At 41.6% G+C, this 27293-nt stretch overlaps 1 protein-coding gene across 1 annotated transcript; it reads left to right on the forward strand.

Annotated features, from left to right (window-relative positions):
• The first annotated feature begins 4570 nt into the window (after positions 1-4570).
• Positions 4571-9157, forward strand: LOC138853082 (uncharacterized). The gene is made up of 2 exons (XM_070087679.1): positions 4571-5608; positions 6277-9157. The coding sequence occupies exon 2, from the start codon at positions 7141-7143 to the stop codon at positions 8326-8328; it is 1188 nt and encodes a 395-aa protein (XP_069943780.1). The 5' UTR covers positions 4571-5608; positions 6277-7140; the 3' UTR covers positions 8329-9157.
• Positions 9158-27293: the final 18136 nt, after the last annotated feature.

The following is a 27293-nucleotide window of genomic DNA, read 5'->3' on the forward strand; positions in this document are numbered from 1 at the left end:
GAGAGCAGCTGGTAGAGTGGGAGAGGCACTGTCAAGAAATTTTGATGAAAATAAGAAAAAAATTTTGGAGTGATATAAATAAGTTAAGAAAGCCTAGGGAACGAATGCATTTGTCAGTTAAAAACAGAGTAAGTGAGTTAGTAGATGGGGAGATGGAGGTGTTGGGTAGATGGCGGGAATATTTTGAGGAACTTTCAAATCAAAGAAGAAAGGGAAGCGGTAATTTCATGCTCTGGCCATGGAGGTATAGTACCCTTCTCTTAGGAGTGAAGAGAAGCAGGATGTGAGCGTGGGGGAGGTACATGAGGCATTACGTAGAATGAAAGGGGGTAAAGCAGCTGGAACTAATGGGATTATGACAGAAATATTAAAAGCAGGGGGGGGGATATGGTGTTGGAGTGGTTCGTATTTTTGTTTAATAAATGTATGAAAGAGGGGAAGGTACCTAGGGATTGGCAGAGAGTATATATAATTCCTTTACATAAAGGGAAGAGGGACAAAAGAGATTGTAAAAAGTTATAGAGGAATAAGTTTACTGAGTATTCCAGGAAAAGTGTATGGTACGGTTATTATTGAAAGAATTAGAGGCAAGACAGAATGTAGGATTACAGATGAGCAAGAAGGTTTTAGAGTGAGTAGGGGATGTGTAGATCAAGTGTTTAAATTTAATCATATATGTGAACAATATTTAGATAAAGGTAGGGAAGTTCTCATTGCTTTTATGGATTTAGAAAAGGCATATGATAGAGTGGATAGGGGAGCAATTTGGCAGAAGTTGCAAGTATATGGAATAGGTAGTAAGTTACTAAATGTTGTAAAGAGTTTTTATGAGGATAGTGAGGCTCAGGTTAGGGTGTGTTGAAGAAAGGGAGACTACTTCCCGGTAAAAGTAGGTCTTAGACAGGGATGTGTAACGTCACCATGGTTGTTTAATATATTTATAGATGGGGTTGTAAAAAAAGTAAATGCTAGGATGTTGAGGAGAGGGGTGGGATTAAATTATGGGGAATCAAATACAAAATGGGAATTGACACAGTTACTTTTTGCTGATGATACTCTGCTTATGGGAGATTCTAAAGAAAAGTTGCAAAGGTTAGTGGACGAGTTTGGGAGAGTGTGTGAAGGTAGAAAGTTGAAAGTGAACATAGAAAAGAGTAAGGTGATGAGGGTATCAAATGACTTAGATAAAGAAAAAATGGATATCAAATTGGAGAGGAGGAGTATGGAAGAACAGAATGTTTTCAGATATTTGGGAGTTGATGCATTAGCAGATGGATGGATGATGGATGAGGTTAACCATAGAATTGATGAAGGAAAAAAGGTGAGTGGTGCATGGAGCAATCTGGGAGGATCTGCGCACTCCTAGCCCTCCAAGCCTGACCGGAAGTGAGGCTTGCAACAACTGTCAATCGTCAAGGGAAAGATTCAATACACTCTCTAGTATGGTCTTCAGGAGAGAGTCATATTCCTTGAGTTTTGGACTGCTGAAGGCTGGGGAGCATCTCAGAAAGTAGGTAAGTTTTGGGATTGACAGGCACCTGGTGAGTAGGTAGAAGGCATCGTGTGTGTCAATGTCTTTCATCCTGCTTTCCATCGTCCGGAGGTGTGAGACTTTTTTTTCTAGGATCAGATCGATGGCATTGGACCCAAGAGGAGCACCAAGGAGAGTGCTATTGACTGGATCAATGGCTCGTGCTCCTGGTAAACCCGCACTAATATTCTGGATCAACTGTTGATTGGTAGAAACTATTTCACATTTGGTGGGGTTTAAAGAAAGGCCCAGGCTTTCTCCCATGTTTTTAATTTTACTGATATCCTCTAGGAGAGATTCTGTTGTGCCAGTTAGGGTACCATCGTCCAGGAACCAGATATTGAGCTCGCTGGAGAGTGCTTTCGTGACTTCCTTGATTTTTTTTTTTTTTTTTATCACACTGGCCGATTCCCACCAAGGCAGGGTGGCCCGAAAAAGAAAAACTTTAACCATCATTCATTCCATCACTGTCTTGCCAGAAGGGTGCTTTACACTACAGTTTTTAAACTGCAACATTAACACCCCTCCTTCAGAGTGCAGGCACTGTACTTCCCATCTCCAGGACTCAAGTCCGGCCTGCCGGTTTCCCTGAACCCCTTCATAAATGTTACTTTGCTCACACTCCAACAGCACGTCAAGTATTAAAAACCATTTGTCTCCATTCACTCCTATCAAACACGCTCACGCATGCCTGTTGGAAGTCCAAGCCCCTCGCACACAAAACCTCCTTTACCCCCTCTCTCCAACCTTTCCTAGGCCGACCCCTACCCCGCCTTCCTTCCACTACAGACTTCCTTGATGACCAAACAAAATAGAAAGGGGGCGAGAGGGTCCCCCTGTTGCACGCCCTCACGTGAGTCAATTTCATGGTACCCAAACAATAGTTTGGAAGTCACACTATAACACGATTCTATGAAGGGATAAAGGGCAGGGAAGTTTCTATAAACTGCTTGGAGAGCAGCATCCCTTCTGACTGAGTTGAAAGCATTGGCAAAGTCCAATTTGACCAAGGTTTTTTTATCGGACATGTTTCTGATATATACTCATGCTGCATGGGCAGCTGCTTCACAGCCTCGTTGAACGCCGAAACCGAGCTGAGTTGGTTTCAGCATTGCAGCAGCTTCTTGACTCACCCTTCTTGCTGCAGCCTTGGCGACTAGGCGCCGATAGGTGTTACCCACTGCAATGGGCCTGATTCCACCATCCTTTTTCCGGAGGGCACACAATGATGCACCAAAGAAAAGGGGTCTGATGGCCTCTGGGACACTGCCAGCCAGGCACAGGTTAGATGTTCTTCGCCTGCTGCAATGTCAGGGAGGTCAATGTTGGTACTGGGAGCAATGGGTGGATGTTTGTCCTTCAGAGCTTGCGCCGTGCTGACGTCCTTGGGAGCGATGGTATCCTCAATGGTTGTAAGTCTCAGAGCTCCAATAGTATTACCCTCTTCTATTTTTTTGCTAATTTGGGCTCTGATTTTTGAGGCGTCGGGTGTCCTGTTGTTGGCATTTGTAAGTCAGGTGTTTGTCGCCCTAGGGGGGAGACGGACGAGGTTGTCATCCCTTGGGAATGCATTTATTGCCCTAATAACATGTGTTGCTAGTGACATGTACCTCCTTGGTGGGACAGCCAAACAGGCATTGCCAAAAAGCAGCAGTAAGTTGTGCCAGGATCTGTTGTTTGAAGGAGCATCGTTGTCTTTCTTCAGAAGGTCAGTGAATTTGCTAGCAGCTTGAGGGCGAGCTGCTTTGGGGATGTGTGTCAGAGTCCTGGTGGATGTTAATTTGATTGCAGATTTGAGGTCCTCTGAAGAGGTGAAGTGACGGTAGCTGTCAGCTCTGTCTGCTGGGGGAGGCTGTTGGTTGTTCTCATTTGGAGCTCTCCTGGAGCCTAGACATCCATTGTGTGCACAGATGTTACCAGATGTGGGATTGGGTGCACATTCCCTGTAGCACATCCGGCAGATGCCTCGTGAACGACAGCTTTGGCTCTGTCGTGAAGATTCCTGGGAACCTGCGACTACATGTGACATTGCTGATATCGTGAAGGTGGGAGGGCGCCAGCTGTGGGGTGACGGGTGAAGGACAGTATGGATGCATAGGGGATGAGGGTTGGGGAGTAGCTAGCGGCGGATCTTGTAATTGGTGGGGCACTAAACGGCAACACCTTTAGTCAGGAAGTCAGTGGGCCTAGGCTGGGATGAGGGGAGGGGATCAGGGATGGGGATGGGGAGGGAGTGGTCCTGTGTGTTCGCTCAAGACGCACATCACTGGCTAACTTTTGCTGATTGTTATACACTTATTGTTCCATTTAGAAAAAACCCTCGCCATTTGGCACACTAATCACCATGCTCACGCTATAAACCGAGGTGTTCTTCTGTTCACCATCCAATGACCGTGTCGTGGGCGGCCACTTCCTCCCCCAACCCACGACCCCGGCCGGTCACAGATGTAAACAAAACCTCCTCCACACCTCCACTGCCAGGATCCCCTCACCACCGCTACTTCCCAAATCCCAACATGCACACTGCACTTTCACTGATACAGAAGCAATGGTCCGATGCAGAGGTTTGTCACAACTCTGTGATCTCCGGTGGATACTCACGATGATGTCTGCCGAAACTGGCCCGCGTAAACCATGTTGGTTCTTGGTTTACACACAGAATGTATGGATATATATATATATATATATATATATATATATATATATATATATATATATATATATATATATATATATATATATATATATATATATGCAATAAGATCACAGTAAACAGGTGATTTCAAAATATGCAAAAACAACCACTCTGAAAGAATAGAGAAATTCCAAGCACTTTCGTGACTATTCACATTATCAAGGAACTATGATAATGTGAGTAGTCACGAAAGCGCTTGGAATTTCTCTATTCTTTCAGAGTGGTTGTTTTGCGCGCGCATGCATGCATGCAATATAAATATAAATATATATATAAATATATATATATATATAAATATATAAATATATATATATATATATATATATATAAATATATAAATATATATGTCAGCATAGTTGCTGATCCCTGTATTCCCAGTATTATATAGCATAGCATATTAGTATCATCCCTGTGCTTTAGACACGAGATCCCTCGTAGGCCTTTGGCTTTGTGTGACGTCATAGGGATACACATGGGCAGTGATCCCTCTGTCCCGGTCTCACTCGGCGGCAGACCTACAAAACGTGAACAGGCTTGGCACCGGGCTCCATCTCTCATCTCAGTCTGACAATATATTTACCATCCTACAAGTGTGTCTACTTTCAACCTACGATATCTCCATTTAAGAACCCTTACGATAAATGGTGCCAGCGGTGAGCCTGTAATTCTGACGATTACAGCGATTTCTGGAGATAAAGTTGTCGACCAGCAAGACGGCCATTTCGTGTGACCAGTAGGCCTACCGACTACCGAGATTCACCCAGCCAGCTACCTCAAGCCAGCTACTCTACCAGCTTCTACATTATTCACTGGTCAGTCTCTTTGTATTAGTGTTTCCTGCTTTTTTGCATTACTCCCGAGGGGTTGACCCGAGTTTGCAAAATAAGCCAGCTTCCAGTCTGTGGTGGGGGAGTCAGAACACCCGAGTCCAGTCCAGCCTAGCCTACTCCATCCAATTATTTTGCCTGCCAAGCCAGCTTCCACCCCTGCTGTGCTCATCGTGTGAAGTTATCAAGCTATTCTGTGTGAAGGGTTAAGATAAGCCAGCTAGCAACTAACCCAGGTGTCTTACCCCAGTACTCAGGCAAGCCACGTGACTAGTCTTCATCGCTTGTGATTCAAGTTCCAAGCATTCTGAGTGCTCCTTGTCATCCTTGTGGTGTTGTAGTATTTCGTGGGTTTCTCCTAAGCCAGCCGGCTTAGAATTATCTTCGCGGCAGTGTGGGTTTTCTCAGTGAGGCTTACGACGTTCAACCCATAAGCCCAGCCACTCACGATCACGTGTGTCGCACCATTGCCGGTCTCAGACGCCTCGCTCAGCCTTTACCCACAAACCCAACTACAGTCGGCCATTACAACTCACCTACCTCATCAGTGTTTTGGTGCTCTGCTAAGGGTTGTAGCACCATATTTTAAGGACCACATAGGGGGTCAAGAGCTAGAGTGTGGCGCGCCATCTTTAAAAGCCTCCTGTGTGTTGTCTCTCGCCGATTTAAGCGCAATTCTACGATCATCTGTGCAGAGGACAGCAGCAAGACGATATAAACAATCCATCAATCTCATTTTTTCAAGTGTTACAGCTATAATATTTTTTTTTTAGAGACATTTGCGAGTGTTGAGACATTTCTTTTGTGTTCCCAGTGAATTTTTCTCTTAGTGACATTCAGTGACTCTTGATCAGACTCAGTGGTTATCATGTACTGATTGCATAAATTTCTTTTAATCTCCTTAATTCAGTGTTAATTTTCGTGCATTATTTTATATCTGTTGTGTTGTGTTTCTTTTTATACACACTTGAAGTAAGTACTTAGTGTTTCCTTTGTTGTGTGTGCAACATATGAGCAGTATAGAACTTGTGTTTAAACTTCAGAATTCCAGTGAATTAACTCAGTAAATTTTTCACCTCATATTCTGCATCACAACTCAGTGTTGTCTGTTATTTTTTTTTCTTCCTAGCAATTGTGTATTTTTGTTTGTTCCCTGTGTGTTGAACATTCTTGTGTTCATATTTTTCCATTCAGCCAGTGTTTAATTTGTCTTATTTCCACAGACAATAGTGCCATTTTTAAAGCTCCAGCAAGAAATCTGTTTACAAAATTTTTTTAAAAACATCAAGTTTCATTGCAAGAAAATTCTAGTACTGAGTTTATGTTGATGTTTTGTGCTCTGCATCACTGTAAGTGTTGTATTTCTTTTTGTTGTGTGTTTTAGCACCTATTATTTTTCATATTTTATTGAACAAATTCACTCTTAGTGCAATTTTTAAGTTCTCCTTCTAAAGTAAATTGTTCTTTTGCTTGTTGTTTAAGTGCAGTTAAGAGTTAAAGTGTTCATTCCTTGATATATTTCTTTTCTTGTGTGTTATAATTTTAATTATTGCACACAGACTCATTTTGCAATAATTCTTGTGCAAATATTGTGTTGCTATTAAAGTTTTTCTTGCAGAAAATTTTATGCAGTGTTGTGCAATACAGTTTCTTACAGTGCAGTTTCTTATGCTCTGTTCTGTGCATAGTATTTTATTCTGTCTGTCATTTTAATTTTTATTTCAGTGAATTGTGTGTTTGTTTTAATTTTTGCACAAGTTTATTGAGTCCATTTTATTATTTTATTGTGTATTTTCCTTGTTGCATTGAAAGTAAAGACAACTCACTGTGCCATTTATTCAATTTAAAGTAAAAGTTGAGCAAATTAGATTTGAGCAAAGTACAAGTTCTCTTGATTTTCAGTGTTTGTTAAGTTGCATATTTTTTTTTTCTTGTGTGAGTTCTTTGCTTACTGTGTAACTTGTCAATTTTTAATTACTTATGCAGAATAGTTAAGCATTTTCTTCCATTTAAGTTCACTGTGTTGTGTGTTCCTCAGTTATCATTTTCTTTGTTCTCTAAATTCTAGTTTTTACATTTTGGCAAACATGTCTCAAGTTTTCTCTAGCGATGCCTCAGCACTTGCTGCTAGTACAACCATTAATGTGTCAGCCCAAAATTCGAGTAACTCCGTATCAAACGATAGACATACTCAGACTTCTGGCCTGCGTAACTTCACTCGTGATCCGTATGATGCTATGCCATTATTCAATGGTGACCCAGACAACCTTGAAGGTTGGTTTACTGCAGTTAGAGCCAGAGCTGACGCTTCAGTTGATGGTCCCCCATCTGAGAGTCTTTTAATAAGTATCGGAAAGGAGAGTCTAGCCCGTTCTTCAGCTGCCTCAAATGTATTTAAATTAATTCGTATGAAGGACTTCCAAGATCTGACCAGGTGGCAAGATTATGAACAGTTAATTCGCAATTATCTTGAACCAGTGCGAGAAACCGATCCGTTCGTTGTTCTCAAAGAATTAGTTTGCACAGCCCCGAGACCAGAAGAGTCATTAGAGGAGTTTGCTCTTCGTCTCAATAACCTAATGTCCTCATTTGTTAAAGCAGGCCGAAATTCAAGATATCTTAACGATAGTGATAAACCAGCCCTTGATGGGTTTGCCAGATTAGCTGCCTTTGGAGTCGTTAAACAACTAATGCCACCGACATCTAAGTATGTGTACAATTCAAGTCCGCTAGATGCTAATATGGGACCGCTTAAAGCTCTAATCCATGTACGAAATTTGTGTCCCGAGGGATCCTTCCCTTATCGTAGGTCTATGCCAAACACCTTGTCCAATCCTGTACCTCCTTTAGTTTGTGCTACTACCAAACCTCCCAACCGCAATCACTCACGCTCATCATCCAAAGCAAGTGTTAAGAGCTATCATTCCCGTAACACCCATAGTACGTACAGTAACCACAGTCAAATAATTTGCTACAATTGTGGTTTCCGTGGCCATATCGCTAGTAATTGTTATGCCAGTTACCCTAAGAAGCGTCGTACTGATGATGAGTACCAGTCAGATCTTCCCTACTGTACTCATCATAGAATTCATGGACATGATACATCTGAGTGCAATGCGCTCTACAATATGCGGTACTCTAGATCTTTCCATGGCCGTTCCAACCGCAGAGCCAGGAGAGGAAACAGACGTCGTGGTTCACAGTCTAATCAGAACCAGGCTCATTCTTCCAATTCGGGGGAATTAGAGCGCCCCAGTCAAACCGCCCAATGGTGACGGTAAGTGATAATGAGTACGCCATCCCCGTTCACAATTCCTTTGAAGCCTTAAGCAGTCTCGAGAATGACAATCCTGCTGATGATGTGGCTTCACACGTCTCTGACGTAGAGGAATTTGGGGATGAAGTAGAAGATGCTTTATCCGATGATAACTCAACTTCCTGTTTGCATATGAGTTCTAATGCAACGATTGGTCCATTAGTACAAGCTTCTGTCCATAATGCGCCCGTTCATGTGTTCATGGACTCTGGTGCGCAAGTTAATATCATTAGGTCTAGCTTGTTTAAAGAGAAGCGGTTACGACGTATCCTCCTCGTTGAACCAACTACTGTAACCTTCCTTGGTGGAGTAGCTGGTTCTCTTCTGCGAGTCCGAGGTCAGACTTCACTCACCTTTACTATCCAAGGCAGAGACTTTACTGCTGTTTTTCTTGTTGTCGACCAGATTGCTTTCCCTGGTGACCTTCTTCTGGGATTTGCTTCCATGCGAGACTTACGCATTGTGCTCGACCCGTACCGATGGCATGCCCAAATAGATGACTTAATCGTTCCATTCTGGGGTTACCAGCTTGGATCAGAAATCTGTCATACTGCTGCAGAGTATGATGTACGCATTAAGTCCTTACAAGCCAATGCAATTTCCAGTAGCGTACCCAAGCGGTCAGGCACTGGTAATTCTGTCACTCCCATTAGTGTTCCACCTATACCTTCAGACTTGCAGGATAGTGTTCCGTTGCCTCAAGTGTCCGAGGACACTCAGACTGCCTTGAGTGCACAGCCTATCCCTGCAATGACTGCTAGTTCGAGTAGTAGTTTCTCCACAGGGGATGCCTTGTCAGAAAACGATTACTTGGAACTAGTAATGCCATCTCTTGTTGATGTCACATGCCGTTTGCAGAAAGACGTCTCTGTTGCGGCTAGTGCTCTCACTAGAGTGTCTGTTGTTGTTCCTAATGTTCCAGATGGTGATACCGTCCTAGTTGACAGTGATTCCTGCAAGGTCAAAGGTTTATTTGTTGAACCTTCCTTACACATTGTAAGAGACAGTAAGATCCATTTACTCCTTGCTAACACTTTGGGTCACAGTGTTCGTCTCAGAGCAAATACCAACCTCGTTGACCTAGTTCACTATCCTTACCCTGTTCAAGTACAGGATGACGTGTCACCTGACCAGTGGGTCGGTGCTATTTCTACCGGGGAGACCTCATCCACTTCTCCGGATCAATCTGTTTCACCAGTTGAGGAGAAAGACTTAGCTCCTACTGACTTCCCAGACGAAGTCAAGCGTTTGTTGACTCTGTTGAACAAACGTCGTAAAGCTATTGCCTTACCAGGTGAGAAGATGGGTATAACGAACTTATTGTCCCATCGTATTCCACTTGAACCTGGTACTAGACCTATTTACATACCTGCGTACAGAATGCCTCATTCACAAGTTGCTGTCGCAGAGGAACTGATCAATCAAATGCTCAATGATGGAGTTATTGCACATAGCAATTCACCCTGGAATGCGCCCTTGATCCTAGTGCCTAAGAAGGATGGCACTTGGCGCCCGGTGATTGACTTTAGGAAGTTAAACGCGAAAACCATTCCAGATCGTTTCCCACTTCCTGTACTAGGTGACCTTTTACGCAATATCGGAGATAACAAAGTCTTCTCGACCCTAGACTTGTTACAAGGGTTTTGGCAAGTCCCTCTTCACGAGGACAGCCAAGAGTTAACAGCTTTCTCCACTCCCACAGGTCATTATCATTTCCTCCGTATGGCGTTTGGATTACGATCGTCTCCTATCACGTTCTCTAGACTCATGACCAATATCTTTAGAGGTCTGATAGGTAAAGCACTTATGGTGTACTTAGACGACGTAATCGTCATGTCCGAAGACGTGGACACACATCTGAAAAGACTTGATACAGTACTTGGAAAGCTTGAAGAAGCAAATTTAAAGATCAAACTGTCTAAATGCCAATTTTTCAGATCAGAAATTAAGTTTCTTGGTCACGTAGTCACTCCTAGAGGGGTTACGACTGACCAAAGTAAAGTAACAGCAGTACTAAATTTTCCAACTCCCAAAACCGCTGATGCCGTAAGATCCTTTGTGGGCTTAGCAGGTTTTTATAGATCTTTCATTGCTAATTTTTCTTCCATAGCTGCTCCTCTAACTGAGTTGCTTAAGAAAGATGCTCCTTTTAGTTGGACCTTCCGTCAAGAAACAGCATTCCAAACTCTAAAAGAAAAGCTAACATCTGCTCCCATTTTGAAATTCCCAGATTTTTCTAAGCCCTTCTATCTGACAACTGATGCTAGTTCCATTGGCATAGGTGCCGTACTAGCTCAGAAGACTGATAGCAAGTACAACGCAGTTGCATTTGCTAGCCGAGTCCTTACGAAGGCTGAACGTAATTATACAGTAACGGAGCAAGAAGCTTTAGCAATAGTGTGGTCTTTAAAGCACTTCCGAGACATCATTTACCAGTACCCTGTTCATGTCTTGACAGATCATGCGCCACTGATACCTTTATTCCAGAACAAACAGCCTACTGGAAGGTTAGCCAGATGGTCCTTGACTATCCAAGAGTTCAATCCCACTTTTGAACATTTACCTGGCAAGTCAAATGTAGTCGCAGATGCTTTATCGCGACACGTTAGTGTAGTTACTGCAGATCCTCCATTTACTGTCGAGGATGTCAAAACTGCACAAAGAATAGATCCCATGTGGTCTGGTGTGATTCGATTCCTTCTCCAGGAAGATCCCATTCTTACTGTAAAGCCACCAGCACCCATTAGTGACTTTGTAATGAGTCAGGAATTACTGTATCGAACAGCCGAGTTGGGTACTCCAAGCAGAAGAGTTTACCAGTTAGTAATTCCACAGTCACTAGTGAACGTAGCTCTACAGCTAGTTCATGATGCACCAGGTGTTGCACACCCTGGTATGGATCGTTCGGTGAAACAAGCCAGAATGAAATACTTTTGGCCACGTATGGCAACTGACATTTCCGAGTATGTTAAGAAATGTAGTGTCTGTATGCAGCATAAAGGAAATGTCAATGGTCCTAACCCAATCCAAGTGTACCCAACCACTAGCGAACCGTGGGAAAGAGTTGCCCTTGATTTGTTAACTAATTTTAAATGTTCCCTCCAAGGCAACAAACATCTGTGTGTTATGGTAGACCATTTCACCAGATATTGTGAGCTAGTTCCTATTGCAGATAAGACTGCAGAGACAGTAGCTAAAGCGTTTAAAGAACGCATTATCTGCAGGCATACCACCCCAAAGTCCTTAGTAACAGATAATGGAGGTGAATTCTGTAATGAGGTTCTTGAAAATTTGTGTACTTTATACAAGATCTCTAAATCCACCATTGTTCCTCATCATCCTGCCAGCAATGGGTTAGCCGAAAGAACAAATAAGAAAGTACTTGATGTTCTGAGAGCCACTATCAACCCCAATAGTGAAACTTGGGATGAAGTTATACCAGATGTCCAGTGTGCCATAAATTCTGCTTACAATGCTTCCATAGGTGATACTCCACATTATGCATTGTATGGTGTAGACAAGCGTTTACCCTATGAGTTGTTATATTCTACTCCGAAACCTAATTACAACCCTGATGATTTCGTAGCAACTCGTACCAGCTTAGCTCAAAGTGTTTTTAGAAGAATCCGTGAAACACTTCATAAATCAACAGCAGAATTTACAAGAGTCGCAAACACTCGAGCAAAGCCATCTAAAATCAAAGTAGGTTCGAGAGTTATGCTGATTAACTTTAACAAAACGTCTGCAATGCCAAAGCTTGATCAAAAGTTTGTCGGACCTTATCGAGTAGTTGAACATATCACTGGAAATAAGTATAAGGTTAGAGAAATTAGTACTGGCAAATACAAAGAATCGCATTTAGATCATATGAAATTAGTATGCGATGTTGAGGATATTGCTACCCAGACTAATGAGACAGACTCTGACAATCCTCCTGATCCTGTACTCTCTACCTCAGATACTCAGTCAGATACTCAACCTGAATGTCGTTACTCCTTGCGTACTCGACAAGTAATGAGAAACCCGCAAGTATCTTTTGTAGATATTCCTTCAGATCTCTCTCAGTCAAGGCATGTGTTAGCCATTGCAGAGGAATTCGACCCTCCCAGAGATGATAACCATTCTGCATATGTAAACCTACCCTTGCAGAATTGGGTTTAAATGTACATAGTCTGTATAATTAGATGTCCGAGATGAATGAAAGTGTCAACTGTGTGTTTTATTATTAGCTGATCAGTTTGTCAGAAATTTTCGTGTTCACGTTCCCTCCGTATTCTGAGAATTAACAGTCTAGATTTGTGTGCACCGAATCTGCCTTTCTGTTAAACACTTCTTTGTATATAATTATTCTTCCTCAGAATCCGTAGAGTGCATGAATACAGATCGATCGATCAATTCCATCCATATTGTATAATGATTTGTTCTTATAGTTTGTAATGATTACGTTAACACCCATTACGTCAAAATCATGTTGTACCATCCATTAGTTCTAAGTTATATATGAATTTGTTATTGTATAGAATCAGCCCAGATCCGCCTGCCTGTTCAGCCTATAGTATAGTAGTGTATGTCGGGACGACATACGTAACATGACCGAGCTGTCAGCATAGTTGCTGATCCCTGTATTCCCAGTATTATATAGCATAGCATATTAGTATCATCCCTGTGCTTTAGACACGAGATCCCTCGTAGGCCTTTGGCTTGGTGTGACGTCATAGGGATACACATGGGCAGTGATCCCTTTGTCCCGCCCTCACTCGGCGGCAGACCTACAAAACGTGAACAGGCTTGGCACCGGGCTCCATCTCTCATCTCAGTCTGACAATATATTTACCATCCTACAAGTGTGTCTACTTTCAACCTACGATATCTCCATTTAAGAACCCTTACGATATATATATATATATATGTATATATATATCTCCATGGTGTATTGGAGAGAGGTATCAGCCAAGTTAGATGCACATGTATAGTCCCACACCACCTGCTTCCTGTCTGTCCAGGCTTCAAGGGTGATATCATCTGGAAACTTCTGGCTGCCATCAGATCTGCATAGCTGGGGTGGCTCCCTTACTGCTGGGCATCCGACTGTTGTGAGGCTCCTCTTGATAATGTTATTAACCTCCTCATGTCTTGCAATCTTTCCCTCGGATTTACGGCACACAAGACCATGGTACCCGAATCGGTCTGCTGCTTCACTGCCACAAATACACCTGTGTTCGGTGAGAATAGGGATGGCAAGTCGAAGGGCAACACCGATGCGGATGGTCTGTGGGTCGAGGCGTGTGTCAAGGCTGGAGTTGGAAACAGGCAACAAAAAAATCCCCTGCATGAGTTGCTCTCACTGCCAGGAGGCGGGCTCTATCCTTCCCTGACACACACTGAAGCATTGTTGAGGCTATATTTTCCACTATTGGACCATCCCAGTGCGATTGTTGTTGGGAGGAGCAGGTCTGGTTTCAGAGCCCATTAGATTATCCCAGATCATGGCTCCGTCAATGAACTTTTGGTCCTGGACTCCAATCTTGTCCCTAAGATGTTCAGGGAGAATCGCTGCTACAAGCCCTCTGGATGCAATACATGAGGACAGAAAAGCAGGTAGCGCAATCTGTGATGACTTGCGGACACCAATGCCTCCTAGTCTGACTGGAAGTGTAGCTTGGTTCCACTGCCCGTCTTCTAGAGTAAGGTTAAGTACTTTCATAAAAATCTGCGTCAGGATACTGTCATATTCGTGCAGTATAGGGTTATCATATGAATGTGCACATTTTAGGAAATATGTCAACCTGGGCAGACTCAAGCACTTTGTGAGAAGGTACAAGGCATCGTGGGTGTCCAGATTGCCTATTCGTTGTTCCATTCTCCTTAACTCTTCCAATTTCTTCCTGAGAATTGTGTCAATGGCATTGCTTCCCAGAGGAGCCCCTAGCAAGACACTGTTTGTGGGGGCAATGACTGCTGCTCCTAGTAGTTTTGATCTCACTGCATTTATCACTTGTTGATTGACAGATGATTTCTCATTTGGATGGATTCAGGATGAGACCCATTACCTGTCCCCATGTCATTACCTGTGTAAGATCATGCAGGAGGGACTCCTTTGTACCTGCTAGTGTGGCATCATCTAAGAACCAGATGCTTAGCTCGCTGGTCAGTCTGACTGTGATTTCCCTAACTGCTATACAGAAGAGAAATGGTGCAAGGGGATCTCCTTGTTGGACACCCTCCGATGATGTGATTTCATGTTCTCCAAAGAGAAGCATTGATTCCTTGCTATACCCAGCTGCAACAAAAGAGAAAAGACCAGGGAAATGTTCTTGTACTGCTGCTAATACCACGTCTCTTTTCAGGAGATTGAATGCATTCTTGAAATCTAATTTTACCACTGTATTGTCCTCAGGCAGGTTGTTGATATACGCCCTTGTTGCATGAGCCGCTGCTTCACTTCCTTGAGAGACCCCCAAAGCCAAGCTGGTTTGGTTGAAGCATCATGGCTGCCTGTGCACGAATACTTCGGACAGCAGCTTTGGATACGTGGCGGCGTAACGTGTTGCCTACTGCAATTGGCCGAATATATATATATATATATATATATATATATATATATATATATATATATATATATATAGGGATGTAACACCTCCAGAACTTTACTGGGGACCCTCATCCTCAGAGAAGACAGTAAATGTACCTCATGGAAAACTCAAGGTTCTTGCCGGAGCTGTTTGAATATTTTCTTCTCCTACCACCCCCTATAATTTTTATGTTATATGTGTGCTTTATTAATAGACAGAATACATTGATAGAAAACACAGACATGAATACATTGGTACAATATATCAAAGGTTACGAGTTTCCTCCAGCACCTCTGAAGCCGGATGCTAGCCCAGTATGCAGGGTGCATTTCCCCTCTGGATGGCCACGCTGAGACGCTGTAACATGAAAGTGGCTGCCCTTGGGTCCCTGGTGGTGTCAATGAATCTGGAACCCAGTTCTTTAAGGAAACGTGTGGCATGTTTTCCCCATGATCCCAAGTTCTCTGATCCCACTGGGACAAATTGATACTGTTGGCTTAGGTCCCTGTACTTGCTGATCTTGTACTCCTCCCTGTGGTCAGCAGCTCCTCCCTGTCGCCCAAAACTGTGATGGATATAGGTGTCAGCCAGTGTGGACACACAGGTACAGTCTCGTGCTAAGAGCTTGCCATCCTTCCAAGGACAGATGATGATCCCATCGGGGCAGTTTGCTGGGTTGTGGATATTGTTGGCTGCTAGTGATCGGGGCTCCTTCTCGACTGAGCATTCAGTTGTAGCAAGAGTTCTCTTTAAGATGTTGTTGACCCCATTGTGTCTTGCATGCCAGCCCTTGGTTTTGGAACAGTTAAGACCATGTAGACCGTATTGGTCTGCTTGTGCTTCGCCGCATATACACGTATATTATGCATGAATTGGGGCAGCAAGGCGCAGAGCCAATGCAATACGGAGGGTCTTAGGGTCGAGGCACGTTCCCATTGCCGATATGGGAACTGTTTGGAGGAAGTCCCTGGGAGTGAGGTGCGCTCACAGCCTGGAGATGGGCAGTCTCCCTGTCTGATGTTACAGCCCTGAGCATGCTGGCAAGCACCTTTTCAGCGATTGGGCCATCCCAGCATGACTGTTTGTGAGCCAGTGCTGCACACTAGGGTTTGGTGCTGGAGCAGCAAGAGTCTCCCATTCAGTGATGGCACTGGCATAGCTAGGGTCCTGTATTTTTGCCGAGTAACTGAGGTTATCAGGAAGAAATTGTCTTATTAACTCGTTTTGTGCTACGGAAGACGTTAGGAAAGCTGGTAGAGCAATCTGGGAGGATCTGCATACTCCCAGCCCCCCAAGCCTGACCGGAAGTGACTCATGCAACCACTGTCCATCTTGAAGGGAAAGATTCAATACACTTTCTAGCATGGTCTTAAGGAGAGTTATATTCCTTGAGTTTCGGACTTCTGAAGGCTGGAGAGCATCTCAGAAAGTAGGTAAGTTTTTGGATTTACAGGCACCTGGTGAGTAGGTAGAAGGCATCATGTGTATCAATGTCTTTCATCCTGCCTTCCATTGTCCAGAGGTCTGAGACTTTTTTTTCTAGGATCAGATCGATGGCATTGGAACCAAGAGGAGTGCCAAGGAGAGTGCTATTGGCTGGATCATTGGCTGGTTCTCCTGGTAAAACAGCACTAATAGTCTGGATCATCTGTCGATTGGTAGAAACTATTTCACATTTGGTGGGGTTTAAGAAAGGCCCAGGCTTTCTCCCATGTCTTTAATTTTACTGATGTCCTCTAGGAGAGATTCTGTTGTGCCAGCTAGGGTACCATCATCCAGGAACCAGATATTGAGCTCACTGGAGAGTGCTTCTGTCACTTTCATGGTCCTCAAACAATAGTTTGGAAGTCACACTATAACACGATTCAATGAAGGGATAGAGGGAAGGGAAGCTTCTATAAACTGCTTGGAGAGCAGCATCCCTTCTGACTGAGTTGAAAGCGTTGGCAAAGTCCAATGTGATCAAGGCTTTTTCATCGGACATGTTGTTGATGTATACTCGTGCTGCGTGGGCAGCTGCTTCACAGCCTTGTTGAGCACCAAAACCGAGCTGTGCTGGTTTCAGCATTGCAGCAGCCGTTTGACTCACCCTTCTTACTGCAGCTTTGGCGACTAGGCGCCGAAGGATGTTACCCACTGCAATGGGCTTGATTCCTCCATCCTTTTTCCAGAGGGCACACAATGAGGCAACAAAGAAAAGAGGTCTAATGGCCCCTGGGACACTGCCAGCCAGGCACAGGTTGGAAAATTTGGTGAGTTCAGATAACAGCCTCTCTGAAAAATCACCAAGTGCTGGATTGAGTATTTGTTTTAAGTGTTGAGGCCTTGAACCGGTGAAACCTCCTGCTGAGTCCTGTGGAAATGACATATCAGCTTTATACACATCAGCATCCTGTAAGGTTAGATGTTCTTCGCCTGCTGCAATATCTGGGAGCCCTGGGTGGATGTTTGTCCTTCAGAGCTTGTGCCGTACTGACGTCCTTAGGAGCGATGGTATCCTCACTGGTTATAAGCCTCAGTGCTTCAATAGTATAACCCTCTTATATTTTTTTTGTTAGTTTGGGCTCTGATTTTTGAGGCGTCGGGTATCCTGTTGTTGGCATTTGCCCGGCGGGTGTTTGTTGCCCTAGGAGGGAGACGGCGAGGTTGTCATCCCTCGGGAATGCATATATTTCCCTAATAACATGTGTTGCTAGTGACTTGTACCTCCTTGGTGGGATAGCCAAACAAGCATTGCCAAAACAGCAGCAGGTTGTGCCACGATGTGTTGTTTGAAGGAGCATTGTTGACTTTCTTCAGAAGGTCAGTAAATTTGCTAGCGGCTTGAGGGCGAGCTGCTTTGGGGATATGTTGAAGTGTCCTGGTGGATGTTAATTTGATTGCAAATTTGAGTTCCTCTGTAGAGGTGAAGTCACGGTAGCTGTCAGCACTGTATGCCTGGAGGTGCTGTTGGTTGTTCTCATTTGGAGCTCTCCTGGAGCCTAGATATCCATTGTGTGCATGTAAGTTGCCAGTTGAGGGACTGAGTGCACATTCCTTGTAGCACACCTGGCAGATGCCTCGTGAACGGCGGCTTTGGCTCTGTCGTGAAGATTCCTGGGAATCCGGGGCTTCTTGTGACATTACTGACATCTTGGGGGCGGGAGGGCGCCTGCTGTGGTGTAACAGGTGAAGGACAGCATGGATGCATGGGGGATGAGGGTGGGGCAGTAGTGAGCAGCAGAGCTCGTAATTGGTGGGGCGCTAAACGGCAACACCTTGATTGATCAGGATCTGATCAACCAGGCTGTGTTTAGATTCTTTAAAGGAAAAGGGCACCTTCGTCTGATTAACTTTCAGAAAACTTCAAACATCAGCAATGTGAGGTGGAATTCAAGAAGATTTGCAGATTCATTTCATACACCTGGGCAGATTGTTGATTTACTGATCAGATGTACGATGACAATGACTTCAAGATTTTGTCAGAAGTATTGAAACCTTTCAGAAAAGCACTGAACTCATTGAAAAATCACTGGAAGCAGGAGCTGTCCACAGGAACTGTATGCTGCCTGCAGAAAAAAAAATTAACTGAAATTTCGGTTTATTCTAAGCAATAAGTAGTAATAAAAAAAATTATGTACAAACATGTTAACAATGATGTTGAAAACTGTTTTATGTTTTATTACTATTATATGCAATATGCATTCAAGTTACTTGTTTTCTTTTAGGGGTGAAATTTTCTAAAAAGATATTGAAATGAAAGGTCATTTCTTTTCTTTGAGGCAAAAGTTCATCTGATTAATGTGCAGGAATATTACTTTGAAAAAATTATTATTCCAATATATATATATATATATATATATATACATATATATATATATATATATATATATATATATATATATATATATATATATATATATATATATATATATATATATATATATATATATATATATATATATATAAACTTGCTTCAGGGAAAATTGAAGATTCTCCCTGAAGCTGTTTGATAATTTTCTCCTACCACCCCCCATATTATGTATATATATTTTATTTAAAGACAAAATACATTGACGAAACATTCACAAAAATATGATACAAAGTAAAACAACATAGGTAACTCAGAGCTACATCTTGAATACTTCGTCCAGCTCCCCGGCGGTGGGCCGCGTGCCCAGAATGCTGCAGGCATTTCCTCTCTGGATCGCAACACTGAGTCTCTGAAAGAGGAAGCTGGTCGCCCTGTGGTCCTTGGTTTCTGTGATGAGCTTTTCACCCAGCTCTTTGAGGAACTTTAGAGCACACTTGCCCCATGCTCCAAGGGTCTCCGACCCTATTGGAATGAAGTTATAGCAAGGGGGAAGGTCTTCATATTTTCGGATCTTCTGGGTCTCCCTGTGGCTGGCAGCTCCACCCCCTTCCACTACAAAGTATGGCAAGTAGGTGTCTGCCAATGTGGCAGCACAGGTGTAGTCCCAGGCAATCTGCTTTCCATCCTTCCAGGGAAGCATAGTGGCTCCATCAGGACGCTTTTGACTTCCATCAGACCTCTGTACTTGGGGTTCCCGTTGAGCTGGGCAACGGGCTGTGGCGAGGCTTCTCTTTATTATGTCATTGATCTCCTCATGTCTGGCATACTTCCCTTCTGCTGTGTGACACACGAGACCATGGAGTCCGAATTGATCAGCTGTCGCCCTGCCGCAAATACACCTATGTTCGGTGAGGATGGGGGCGGCTAGGCGAAAAGCAACACCAATCCGAATGGCCTGTGGATCGAGACGGGTGCCCAGGGAGGAATTGGGAACAGCTAACAGGAAATCTCCTGAGTGTGGTGCCTTCACTGCCAGGAGACGAGCTTTGTTCTTTCCTGAAGCATTGGAGAGCATTGTGTTGGCATATATATATATATATATATATATATATATATATATATATATATATATATATATATATATATATATATATATATATATATATATATATATATATGTTGTGCCGAATATGTAAAACTGGTCAATTAGCAAGAACTCATTTAAAATTAAGTCCTTTCTAAAATTTTCTCTTATATGTTTAAACATATATTTTTTTCATTAATGTTGATGTAAAAATTTATAATTTTGCACCAAAAGGAACTTAGAAAACTTACCTAACCTTATTATAACAAGAACAATTTATTTTAGTCTAACCCAACTAAATATATTTTAGATTTGTTTACAATAATTTAATACTAAACAAATACAGTGAAATATATTTTTTTCGTTAGGTTCAGAATGATTTTGGCGAAATTATTGAATACACAAATTTACACTTGTCCTATATGGCAAGAACAGCGTTGCTATTTAAGCCAAGATCGCAAATTCTGCCTATTCGGCACGACATATATATATATATATATATATATATATATATATATATATATATATATATATATATATATATATATATATATATGTCGTCCCGAATATGTAAAACTGGTCAATTAGCAAGAACTCATCTAAAATTAAGTCCTTTCTGAAAATTTCTCTTAGACGTTTGAAGATATATTTTTTCAATAATGTTAATGTAATAAATTTTAATTTTGCACCAAAAGAATCTTAGAAAACTTACCTAACCTTGTTATATGAAGCGCAATTTATTTTAGCCTAATCCTACTAAATATATTTTAAATACGATTACAGTAATTTAATACTAAACAAACACAATGAAATATATTTTTTTCGTTAGGTTTACGATGATTTTTGCGAAATTATTGCATACACAAGTAGTAGGTAGTAGGTTGGTAGACAGCAACCACCCAGGGAAGTACTACCATCCTGCCAGATGACTGTGAAACAGAAACCTGTAACTGTTTTGCATGATGGTAGGATTGCTGGTGTCTTTTTCTGTCTCACAAACACGCTAGATAACAGGGATATCTTGCTACTCCTACTTACACTTTGGTCACACTTCACAGACACGCACATGCATATATATATATACATACATCTAGGTTTTTCATCTTTTTCTACATAGCTCTTGTTCTTCTTTATTTCTTCTATTGTCCATGGGGAAGTGGAAAAGAATCTTTCCTCCGTAAGCCATGCGTGTCGTATGAGGCGACTAAAATGCCGGGAGCAATGGGCTAGTAACCCCTTCTCCTGTAGACATTTACTAAAAAAGAGAAGAAGAAAAACTTTATAAAACTGGGATGCTTGAATGTGCGTGGATGTAGTGCAGATGACAAGAAACAGATGATTGCTGATGTTATGAATGAAAAGAAGTTGGATGTCCTGGCCCTAAGCGAAACAAAGCTGAAGGGGTTAGGGGAGTTTCGGTGGGGGGAAATAAATGGGATTAAATCTTGAGTATCTGAGAGAGTTAGAGCAAAGGAAGGGGTAGCAGTAATGTTGAATGATCAGTTATGGAAGGAGAAAAGAGAATATGAATGTGTAAATGCAAGAATTATGTGGATTAAAATAAAGGTTGGATGCGAGAAGTGGGTCATAATAAGCGTGTATGCACCTGGAGAAGAGAGGAATGCAGAGGAGAGAGAGAGATTTTGGGAGATGTTAAGTGAATGTATAGGAGCCTTTGAACCAAGTGAGAGAGTAATTGTGGTAGGGGACCTGAATGCTAAAGAAGGAGAAACTTTTAGAGAGGGTGTGGTAGGTAAGTTTGGGGTGCCAGGTGTAAATGATAATGGGAGCCCTTTGATTGAACTTTGTATAGAAAGGGGTTTAGTTATAGGTAATACATATTTTAAGAAAAAGAGGATAAATAAGTATACAAGATATGATGTAGGGCGAAATGACAGTAGTTTGTTGGATTATGTATTGGTAGATAAAAGACTGTTGAGTAGACTTCAGGATGTACATGTTTATAGAGGGGCCACAGATATATCAGATCACTTTCTAGTTGTAGCTACACTGAGAGTAAAAGGTAGATGGGATACAAGGAGAATAGAAGCATCAGGGAAGAGAGAGGTGAAGGTTTATAAACTAAAAGAGGAGGCAGTTAGGGAAAGATATAAACAGCTATTGGAGGATAGATGGGCTAATGAGAGCATAGGCAATGGGGTCGAAGAGGTATGGGGTAGGTTTAAAAATGTAGTGTTAGAGTGTTCAGCAGAAGTTTGTGGTTACAGGAAAGTGGGTGCGGGAGGGAAGAGGAGCGATTGGTGGAATGATGATGTAAAGAGTAGTAAGGGAGAAAAAGTTAGAATATGAGAAGTTTTTACAAAGTAGAAGTGATGCAAGGAGGGAAGAGTATATGGAGAAAAAGAGAGAGGTTAAGAGAGTGGTGAAGCAATGTAAAAAGAGAGCAAATGAGAGAGTGGGTGAGATGTTATCAACAAATTTTGTTGAAAATAAGAAAAAGTTTTGGAGTGAGATTAACAAGTTAAGGAAGCCTAGAGAACAAATGGATTTGTCAGTTAAAAATAGGAGAGGAGAGTTATTAAATGGAGAGTTAGAGGTATTGGGAAGATGGAGGGAATATTTTGAGGAATTGTTAAATGTTGATGAAGATAGGGAAGCTGTGATTTCGTGTATAGGGAAAGAAGGAATAACATCTTGTAGGAGTGAGGAAGAGCCAATTGTGAGTGTGGGGGAAGTTCGTGAGGCAGTAGGTAAAATGAAAGGGGGTAAGGCAGCCGGGATTGATGGGATAAAGATAGAAATGTTAAAAGCAGGTGGGGATATAGTTTTGGAGTGGTTGGTGCAATTATTTAATAAATTTATGGAAGAGGGTAAGGTACCTAGGGATTGGCAGAGAGCATGCATAGTTCCTTTGTATAAAGGCAAAGGGGACAAAAGAGAGTGCAAAAATTATAGGGGGATAAGTCTGTTGAGTATACCTGGTAAAGTGTATGGTAGAGTTATTATTGAAAGAATTAAAAGTAAGACTGAGAATAGGATAGCAGATGAACAAGGAGGCTTTAGGAAAGGTAGGGGGGTGTGTGGACCAGGTGTTTACAGTGAAACATATAAGTGAACAGTATTTAGATAAGGCTAAAGAGGTCTTTGAGGCATTTACGGATTTGGAAAAGGCGTATGACAGGGTGGATAGGGGGGCAATGTGGCAGATGTTGCAGGTGTATGGTGTAGGAGGTAGGTTACTGAAAGCAGTGAAGCGTTTTTACGAGGATAGTGAGGCTCAAGTTAGAGTACATAGGAAAGAGGGAAATTATTTCCCAGTAAAAGTAGGCCTTAGACAAGGATGTGTGATGTCACCGTGGTTGTTTAATATATTTATAGATGGGGTTGTAAGAGAAGTAAATGCGAGGGTCTTGACAAGAGGCGTGGAGTTAAAAGATAAAGAATCACACATAAAGTGGGAGTTGTCACAGTTGCTCTTTGCTGATGACACTGTGCTCTTGGGAGATTCTGAAGAGAAGTTGCAGAGATTGGTGGATGAATTTGGTAGGGTGTGCAAGAGAAGAAAATTAAAAGTGAATACAGGAAAGAGTAAGGTTATGAGGATAACAAAAATATTAGGTGATGAAAGATTGGATATCAGATTGGAGGGAGAGAGTATGGAGGAGGTGAATGTATTCAGATATTTGGGAGTGGACGTGTCAGCGGATGGGTCTATGAAGGATGAGGTGAATCATAGAATTGATGAGGGGAAAAGGGTGAGTGGTGTACTTAGGAGTCTGTGGAGATAAAGAACTTTGTCCTTGGAGGCAAAGAGGGGAATGTATGAGAGTATAGTTTTACCAACACTCTTATATGGGTGTGAAGCATGGGTGATGAATGTTGCAGCGAGGAGAAGGCTGGAGGCAGTGGAGATGTCATGTCTGAGGGCAATGTGTGGTGTGAATATAATGCAGAGAATTCGTAGTTTGGAAGTTAGGAGGAGGTGCGGGATTATCAAAACTGTTGTCCAGAGGGCTGAGGAAGGGTTGTTGAGGTGGTTCGGACATGTAGAGAGAATGGAGCGAAACAGAATGACTTCAAGAGTGTATCAGTCTGTAGTGGAAGGAAGGCGGGGTAGGGGTCGGCCTAGGAAAGGTTGGAGGGAGGGGGTAAAGGAGGTTTTGTGTGCGAGGGGCTTGGACTTCCAGTAGGCATGCGTGAGCGTGTTTGATAGGAGTGAATGGAGACAAATGGTTTTTAATACTTGACGTGCTGTTGGAGTGTGAGCAAAGTAACATTTATGAAGGGATTCAGGGAAACCGGCAGGCCGGACTTGAGTCCTGGAGATGGGAAGTACAGTGCCTGCACTCTGAAGGAGGGGTGTTAATGTTGCAGTTTAAAAACTGTAGTGTAAAGCACCCTTCTGGCAAGACAGTGATGGAGTGAATGATGGTGAAAGTTTTTCTTTTTCGGGCCACCCTGCCTTGGTGGGAATCGGCCAGTGTGTTAATAATAAAAAAAAAAATAATGAAAAAAATATATCTTTAAACGTATAAGAGTATATTTTAGAAAGGACTTAATTTTAAATGAGTTCTTGCTAATTGACCAGTTTTACATATTCGGCACGACATATATATATATATATATATATATATATATATATATATATATATATATATATATATACATATATATATATATATATATATATATATATATATATATATATATATATATATATATATATATATATATATATATATAATAATAATAATAATAATAATAATAATAATAATAATAATAAATTGCGCCTTACCAAATCAGATAAAATAAATGCAATAGTAATTATGAAAGATAATGATTACCAAGAAAAAATTAATAATCTCTTAGATGATACTGAAACCTATTCTAAGCTTAGAAAGAATCCCTTTGAAACCGTTAACAGCAATTTCAATAAAACAATAAATCTTATACTGAAAGGCAAAGATGAATTAATTAAACAATTTACTTCCACTAATCCATCTTTACCTTACATGTATGGACTAATAAAAACACACAAACCAGGTAATCCAATCAGACCAATTATTAGCTCCATAGGATCAGTTTCGTATAAATTATCCAAATGGCTTGTTGACATTTTGAGCCGTATTGTTGGTAAAATTTCTAACTTCAATGTTAAAAGCAACTTAGATTTAGTTGATAAATTAAGCTCCTTGACTGACTTAAATGATTTTAACATGGTTAGTTTTGATGTTACTTCCTTGTTTACGAAAGTTCCTGTTGATGATTTATTAAGTTTCTTATCTGAAGAACTCGTTAATTATGATTTACCATTACCTGTTCCTACCGTCATTAAACTTATTAAACTTTGTATTGTTGATGCAAAATTTGTATTTAATGATAAGTTTTACACTCAGAAGTTTGGTATGGCAATGGGAAATCCTCTTTCACCTGTTCTTAGTAACCTATACATGGAATTTTTTGAATCAAGGTTGCTTAACACAATCCTCCCTAATAGAGTAAATTGGTTCAGATATGTTGATGATATTTTGTGTCTTATGCCCAATAATGTAGATATACACCATTTCCTTGGCAAATTAAATAGCTTAGCCCATTCTATAAACTTTACTGTTGAGTTTGAGGAAAATAACTCATTGCCTTTTCTAGATATTTTAATTATTAAGAGTAATAATGAATTCAAATTTAAAATTTACAGAAAACCTACAAATAACTGTTCTTATGTACACTATTATTCTTCCCATCAAGATAAAGTTAAACTGTCTGTTTTCTCATCAATGTTTTTGAGAGCTTTACGTATTTGTAGTCCAGAGTTCATAGATAAAGAAATATCCAAAATTTATGAAATAGCCATTGATCTGAAATACCCGAGAAATGTAATTGATAAATCATTTAAAATTGCTAGAAATACTTTTTACAACCTAAAAAGGGACAACCAACATTATTCAACTAAAAATATGTTGGTTCTCCCTCACCATGAAAACTTGGTTGATATGCCTTCTCTTAAGACTTTTAATATTAAAGTTGTATATAAAAATCTTGATACAGTAAAAAAAACTTTTGATAAAGAATTCCCCCCAAAATGTTGACGGATGTGTCTATAAGATTCCTTGTAAAATTTGCGATAAAGTTTATTACGGTCAAACTGGTAAAAGTCTCGAACTTAGATTAAAACAATATAAATATAGCATTAGAACTGGACAAGATTCCAATGCTCTATTTATTCATGTGAGAGATTTTAACCATCCAATTGATTTTCAAAAAGTTGAGAAAGTTGTATCATCAAGTCCATGGTTGACAGAAATATAATTGAATCTTGTTTCATAAAAAGCAGTTTTGAAAATAATATGAATATTTCCTTAGGTTCATATAAATTAGATTCATTTATAATTAATAAAATTTGGTTAGAGTTTAATAATACATTGGACAAATAATAAACCTAATTTCTTGGGTAGAATAATTTGTTAAAGGGTTGTCGTGAGGACCTGTCTAGTTGGACAAGCGGACCTACTGCAGTGTTCCTCCTTTCTGAGTGCGGTATTGTCCCACGTCAGGTGTTTCTTTGTTGTGGGAGTTGACTGTGAGGCGGTTATTCACAATGATGGCCTCGAAGAGGAAGCAGTGGAAGAGGATAGTGAATCGCAAAAGAGAGCAGCTGCACTCTCTGATACAGAGGATGTTTTGACTCCGGCTCAACTTTCTGGTAAAAAGGCCTTGGCAAGGAGTGGCCCTGGAGGATCTAAAGGACCAGGGACTGTGAAAAGTCTTTCTCGGGGGTCAGATGGTGACTGGGGTGGTCATTGTAGACAGGTGGATCGAGGTGTGTCAGTGCCCAAAGGGAAACCTCCTCTGTCAGCTTCAGGTGTTTAACTGTCAACGTCAATGGTTTAAGGCATAGGTTGAGGTGTAAGTAGTTTAGTACGTTTTTTGGTCAGAATGGTGTGGACGTTGTGTTTGTGCAAGAGCACAATCACAAATCTGGATGCGAGTTGGTGATTGAGAGTTTTACTGCTTTTGTGGGTCACTCATCGTGATTGAAAGGGGTTATAGCTATATTGCTAAGGGAAACCAGCCCGTCTGATGTACATTGTAGTGAAGAGGGTGGTGAGGGGAGGGTCTTGAAGGCAGATGGGTCGTAAAGGAGGGAATGGGTGGCGTTTGTGTGTGTTTATGGTCCGGTGGAGGGGTACAGCAGAGTTAAGAATGCCTTTGTGTGGGATGTTTTGGTCTATCATCTTCTGTCACTCCCCGCCCTAGTGGTTGTGAGGGGCTAGTGGAATTGTGTGGTACGTCGCAAGGATGTGGAGCCGCGGGGGACGGGGTTTTGTTCAGTAGTTTTTGGGGATCTGTTAAAAGGAGTGGGGTTGGTGGACAAGGGTGGGGGGTACTGCATGGGAGGTGGGACACACCTTTGTGCAGAGGGGGTACACAGCTCGGCTTGATCGTTTGTATGTGACTAGGACAGCGGAAGTTAGGAGGGTGCGTGTGTTAGATGTAGTTTTTTCAGATCAGAGGGA

The sequence above is a fragment of the Cherax quadricarinatus genome, chromosome 22 (assembly GCF_038502225.1).
Source record: "Cherax quadricarinatus isolate ZL_2023a chromosome 22, ASM3850222v1, whole genome shotgun sequence".
Lineage (NCBI taxonomy): Eukaryota > Metazoa > Arthropoda > Malacostraca > Decapoda > Parastacidae > Cherax > Cherax quadricarinatus.